This window comes from Salmo salar, chromosome ssa14 (assembly GCF_905237065.1).
Source record: "Salmo salar chromosome ssa14, Ssal_v3.1, whole genome shotgun sequence".
Lineage (NCBI taxonomy): Eukaryota > Metazoa > Chordata > Actinopteri > Salmoniformes > Salmonidae > Salmo > Salmo salar.
In genome coordinates, this window is record NC_059455.1 from 91,757,945 (window position 1) to 91,763,944 (window position 6,000).

Here is a 6,000-nt window from a genome sequence, read left to right on the forward strand (position 1 = left end):
GGACGGCAGGTAGCCTGGTGGTTAGAGTGTAGGGGCAGCAGGTAGCCTGGTGGTTAGAGTGTAGGGGCGGCAGGTAGCCTTGTGGTTAGAGTGTAGGGGCGGCAGGTAGACTAGTGGTTAGAGTGTAGGGGCGGCAGGTAGACTAGTGGTTAGAGTGTAGGGGCGGCAGGTAGCCTAGTGGTTAGAGTGTAGGGACGGCAGGTAGCCTGGTGGTTAGAGTGTAGGGACGGCAGGTAGCCTAGTGGTTAGAGTGTAGGGGCAGCAGGTAGCCTGGTGGTTAGAGTGTAGGGACGGCAGGTAGCCTAGTGGTTAGAGTGTAGGGACGGCAGGTAGCCTAGTGGTTAGAGTGTAGGGACGGCAGGTAGCCTAGTGGTTAGAGTGTAGGGGCGGCAGGTAGCCTGGTGGTTAGAGTGTAGGGGGCAGGGGGGGAGGCAGGTAGACTGGTGGTTAGAGTGTAGGGGACGAGCAGGTAGCCTAGTGGTTAGAGTGTAGGGACGGCAGGTAGCCTAGTGGTTAGAGTGTAGGGGCAGCAGGTAGCCTGGTGGTTAGAGTGTAGGGACGGCAGGTAGCCTAGTGGTTAGAGTGTAGGGACGGCAGGTAGCCTAGTGGTTAGAGTGTAGGGACGGCAGGTAGCCTGGTGGTTAGAGTGTAGGGACGGCAGGTAGCCTAGCGGTTAGAGTGTAGGGACGGCAGGTAGCCTAGCGGTTAGAGTGTAGGGACGGCAGGTAGCCTAGCGGTTAGAGTGTAGGGACGGCAGGTAGCCTAGTGGTTAGAGTGTAGGGACGGCAGGTAGCCTAGTGGTTGGAGTGTAGGGACGGCAGGTAGCCTAGCGGTTAGAGTGTAGGGACGGCAGGTAGCCTGGTGGTTAGAGTGTAGGGGCAGCAGGTAGCCTGGTGGTTAGAGTGTAGGGACGGCAGGTAGCCTGGTGGTTAGAGTGTAGGGGCGGCAGGTAGCCTGGTGGTTAGAGTGTAGGGACGGGGCAGGTAGCCTGGTGGTTAGAGTGTAGGGGCGGCAGGTAGCCTGGTGGTTAGAGTGTAGGGAGGCAGGTAGCCTGGTGGTTAGAGTGTAGGGGGGCAGGTAGCCTGGTGGTTAGAGTGTAGGGACGGCAGGTAGCCTGGTGGTTAGAGTGTAGGGGCAGCAGGTAGCCTGGTGGTTAGAGTGTAGGGGACAGCAGGTAGCCTAGTGGTTAGAGTGTAGGGACAGCAGGTAGCCTGGTGGTTAGAGTGTTGGACTAGTAACCGAAAGGTTGCTAGATCGAATCCCTGAGCTGACAATCTGTCGTTCTGCCCTTGAACAAGGCAGTTAACCCACTGTTCCTAGGCCGTCATTGAAAATAAGAATTTGTTCTTAACTTGACTTGACTAGTTAAATAAAGGTTAAATAAAGGTTAAATAAAGGTAAACAATGTTGGGGAGATACTAGTGCTCATCTCTGAGTGCCTTACAATGTCATTCTGTTTTGGCTTTCTCTCTCCCTCTTTCTCTCTCCCCTTCTCTCCCTCTTTCTCTCTCCTCTCCCTACTCTCTCTTTCTCTCCCCTCTCTCCCCCTCTTTCTCTCCGCTTCTCTCTTTCTCTCTCCCTACTCTCTCTTTCTCTCCCCTCTGTCCCCCTCTTTCTCCCTGTAGTAATGTGTAGGTTAGGTGTACAGGTAGGCCACTGTGTTTCCTTGGTGAGAGAGAGGTTTTATATAAGACTGTTAGACTGGCTTTGGGACTGAAACTCACATTTTAAAGTGTGTGGGTGTGTCACTGCCACTGGCTCCTCCCACTTTCTCTCTTTGACCTGGAAATGGAATGTCTTCTCCTTGTTTCCTCTCCTCATCTCCTTGTTTCATTTCCTTGTTTCCAAGTCTCACAGATTTCCATCATATTGCGTCCATCTCCAAAACGAAGACAACCAAAGAGAATCATCCTTCATCATAGTACTGTATTTAAACATATTGTTATGGCATTTAACAGCAGTATTGCTATCAAGGCATGGCTACACTTTTCGGTGTTTAATTTTTTATAGCCTTGTCAAATACTATGGCGTATTGGCTTGGTAATGCTGTTGATATTTGTAACTGTGTTAGTGTGTAGTGTAGAGCCAGACGGCTTGTGTGGATTAGAGCTGTGTCTATGTCACATTGGCCTGCTTCCTGGCCAGCTGTGAAAATGTCTAACTTGTGTTGCTGTTTATAAAATGTGCTTTTGCAGCTTAGAACAGATTACCACACGCGCACACACACACACGCACACACACACACACACACACACACACACACACACACACACACACACACACGCGCACACGCACACGCACACGCACAAATCAAAGTTTATTGGCCTCGTACTCAGATTGGTAGATGTAATTGCAGGTACAGTGTAATGCTTGTGTTTCTAGCTCCAACAGTGCAGTAATATCTAGCAATAATAAATAAACATCATTATGAAAAATACAAAATAAATTAAGAAATATCAGAGCAAAGCATTGTCCGAGACCGGAATATATATGTGTGTGTGTGTGTGTGTGTGTGTGTGTGTGTGTGTGTGTGTGTGTGTGTGTGTGTGTGTGTGTGTATGTATATAGGGATGTACGGTAGCTGTCTGTGTGGTCTAGGGATGTACGGTAGCTGTCTGTGTGGTCTAGGGATGTACTGTAGCTGTCTGTGTGGTCTAGGGATGTACGGTAGCTGTCTGTGTGGTCTAGGGATGTACGGTAGCTGTCTGTGTGCTCTAGGGATGTACGGTAGCTGTCTGTGTGGTCTAGGGATGTACGGTAGCTGTCTGTGTGGTCTAGGGATGTACTGTAGCAGTCTGTGTGGTCTAGGGATGTACGGTAGCTGTCTGTGTGCTCTAGGGATGTACGGTAGCTGTCTGTGTGCTCTAGGGATGTACGGTAGCTGTCTGTGTGCTCTAGGGATGTACGGTAGCTGTCTGTGTGGTCTAGGGATGTACGGTAGCTGTCTGTGTGCTCTAGGGATGTACGGTAGCTGTCTGTGTGCTCTAGGGATGTACGGTAGCTGTCTGTGTGGTCTAGGGATGTACGGTAGCTGTCTGTGTGGTCTAGGGATGTACGGTAGCTGTCTGTGTGCTCTAGGGATGTACGGTAGCTGTCTGTGTGCTCTAGGGATGTACGGTAGCTGTCTGTGTGGTCTAGGGATGTACGGTAGCTGTCTGTGTGGTCTAGGGATGTACGGTAGCTGTCTGTGTGGTCTAGTGATGTACGGTAGCTGTCTGTGTGGTCTAGGGATGTACGGTAGCTGTCTGTGTGGTCTAGGGATGTACGGTAGCTGTCTGTGTGGTCTAGGGATGTACGGTAGCTGTCTGTGTGGTCTAGGGATGTACGGTAGCGGTCTGTGTGGTCTAGTGCTGCCCCCCTGTGGACACAGACTCATTTGGCAGAGCATTGTAAAAACGTGTTTTCTGTGTGTGCGCTTGCATGCAGGCTTTTTTAGAATGCTCCACCAAATGTGTTGCTGGGTGGCATTTTTTTGTGTGTGAGGTTCTCAAAGTGGATTTTATATATGTGTGTATGTATGGTTTTATTTATTTTATTTCTGCCTGAGCAGCCGCTAGATGGGTGGGTTATAACAGCCTCGGTCTCTCTAGGTGGGTGGGTTATAACAGCCTCGGTCTCTCTAGGTGGATGGGTTATAACAGCCTCGGTCTCTCTAGACGGGTGGGTTATAACAGCCTCGGTCTCTCTAGATGGGTGGGTTATAACAGCCTCGGTCTCTCTAGACGGGTGGGTTATAACAGCCTCGGTCTCTCTAGATGGATGGGTTATAACAGCCTCGGTCTCTCTAGACGGGTGGGTTATAACAGCCTCGGTCTCTCTAGATGGGTGGGTTATAACAGCCTCGGTCTCTCTAGATGGGTGGGTTATAACAGCCTCGGTCTCTCTAGACGGGTGGGTTATAACAGCCTCGGTCTCTCTAGACGGGTGGGTTATAACAGCCTCGGTCTCTCTAGATGGGTGGGTTATAACAGCCTCGGTCTCTCTAGATGGGTGGGTTATAACAGCCTCGGTCTCTCTAGATGGGTGGGTTATAACAGCCTCGGTCTCTCTAGATGGGTGGGTTATAACAGCCTCGGTCTCTCTAGATGGGTGGGTTATAACAGCCTCGGTCTCTCTAGATGGGTGGGTTATAACAGCCTCGGTCTCTCTAGATGGGTGGGTTATAACAGCCTCGGTCTCTCTAGATGGGTGGGTTATAACAGCCTCGGTCTCTCTAGATGGGTGGGTTATAACAGCCTCGGTCTCTCTAGATGGGTGGGTTATAACAGCCTCGGTCTCTCTAGATGGGTTATAACAGCCTCGGTCTCTCTAGATGGGTGGGTTATAACAGCCTCGGTCTCTCTAGATGGGTGGGTTATAACAGCCTCGGTCTCTCTAGATGGGTTATAACAGCCTCGGTCTCTCTAGATGGGTTATAACAGCCTCGGTCTCTCTAGATGGGTGGGTTATAACAGCCTCGGTCTCTCTAGATGGGTGGGTTATAACAGCCTCGGTCTCTCTAGATGTGTGGGTTATAACGGCCTCGGTCTCTCTAGATGGGTTATAACAGCCTCGGTCTCTCTAGATGGGTTATAACAGCCTCGGTCTCTCTAGATGGGTTATAACAGCCTCGGTCTCTAGATGGGTGGGTTATAACAGCCTCGGTCTCTCTAGATGGGTTATAACAGCCTCGGTCTCTCTAGATGGGTTATAACAGCCTCGGTCTCTCTAGATGGGTTATAACAGCCTCGGGCTCTCTAGATGGGTTATAACAGCCTCGGTCTCTAGATGGGTGGGTTATAACAGCCTCGGCCTCTAGATGGGTGGGTTATAACAGCCTCGGTCTCTAGATGGGTGGGTTATAACAGCCTCGGTCTCTCTAGATGGGTTATAACAGCCTCGGTCTCTCTAGATGGGTTATAACAGCCTCGGGCTCTCTAGATGGGTTATAACAGCCTCGGTCTCTCTAGATGGGTTATAACAGCCTCGGTCTCTTGGACTCTGAAATGGAGGGAATCTCTTGCAGCCGTATCCATGGAAACACTCCTCAGTGTGTGTGTGTGTGTGAGTGTGTGCACGTGCACACACATGGGTGCTTATGTTGATGTAACAGAGCTGTGAATAATTCTGATGTAGACTACTGACCTCACATCCTCAATTTATCACATCAAGGTTCACCTATTGACCACAAACAAAAAACCACTACACCGGTCTCTCTCTGTCCAGGGCGGATTCCCGTCTCCCTCTGCCCAGGGCGGATTCCCGTCTCTCTCTGCCCAGGGCGGATTCCCGTCTCCCTCTGCCCAGGGCGGATTCCCGTCTCCCTCTGCCCAGGGCGGATTCCCGTCTCCCTCTGCCCAGGGCGGATTCCCGTCTCCCTCTGCCCAGGGCGGATTCCCGTCTCCCTCTGCCCAGGGCGGATTCCCGTCTCCCTCTGCCCAGGGCGGATTCCCGTCTCTCTGTAAAAGCATTAGATTGGTAGTAGCATGGACTAGAGGGAGTTTTACCAGCTACTGTAGCGTGACTAATCCTACCCAGAGAGGGTAGAGACTGCTAAAAGTAGACCCTCTGAGCCGTGTGTGTAGTGTGGCTAGGTGTGTGCGTGTGTGGCATGGGTAGGTGTGTGTGTGTGTGGGGCATGGGTAGGTGTGTGTGTGTGTGGGGCATGGGTAGGTGTGTGTGTGTGTGTGGCATGGGTAGGTGTGTGTGTGTGTGTGTGTGGCATGGGTAGGTGTGTGTGTGTGTGTGGCATGGGTAGGTGTGTGTGTGTGTGTGGCATGGGTAGGTGTGTGTGTGTGTGTGTGTGTGTGGCATGGGTAGGTGTGTGTGTGTGTGTGTGTGTGTGTGGGGCATGGGTAGGTGGTGTGTGTGTGTGTGGCATGGGTAGGTGTGTGTGTGTGTGTGTGTGTGTGTGTGGGGCATGGGTAGGTGTGTGTGTGTGTGGCATGGGTAGGTGTGTGTGTGTGTGTGTGGCATGGGTAGGTGTGTGTGTGTGTGTGGCATGGGTAGGTGTGTGTGTGT

The 6,000-nt window shown here is 51.5% G+C and overlaps 1 protein-coding gene across 42 annotated transcripts in view; it reads left to right on the plus strand.

The window, feature by feature from the left end:
- LOC106592465 (CLIP-associating protein 2) overlaps positions 1-6,000 on the plus strand; it is a 132,009-nt gene that overhangs the window by 48,403 nt on the left and 77,606 nt on the right. The window contains exon 1 of one of the 42 annotated variants that reach the window (XM_045695004.1): positions 1,774-1,921. The exons of the other annotated variants lie outside the window; for them this stretch is intronic. Coding sequence (XP_045550960.1) covers positions 1,789-1,921 — 133 coding nt within the window. The 5' untranslated portion in view covers positions 1,774-1,788. Of the gene's footprint in view, positions 1-1,773; positions 1,922-6,000 lie in introns of those variants that run through there. 42 annotated transcript variants of the gene reach the window in all.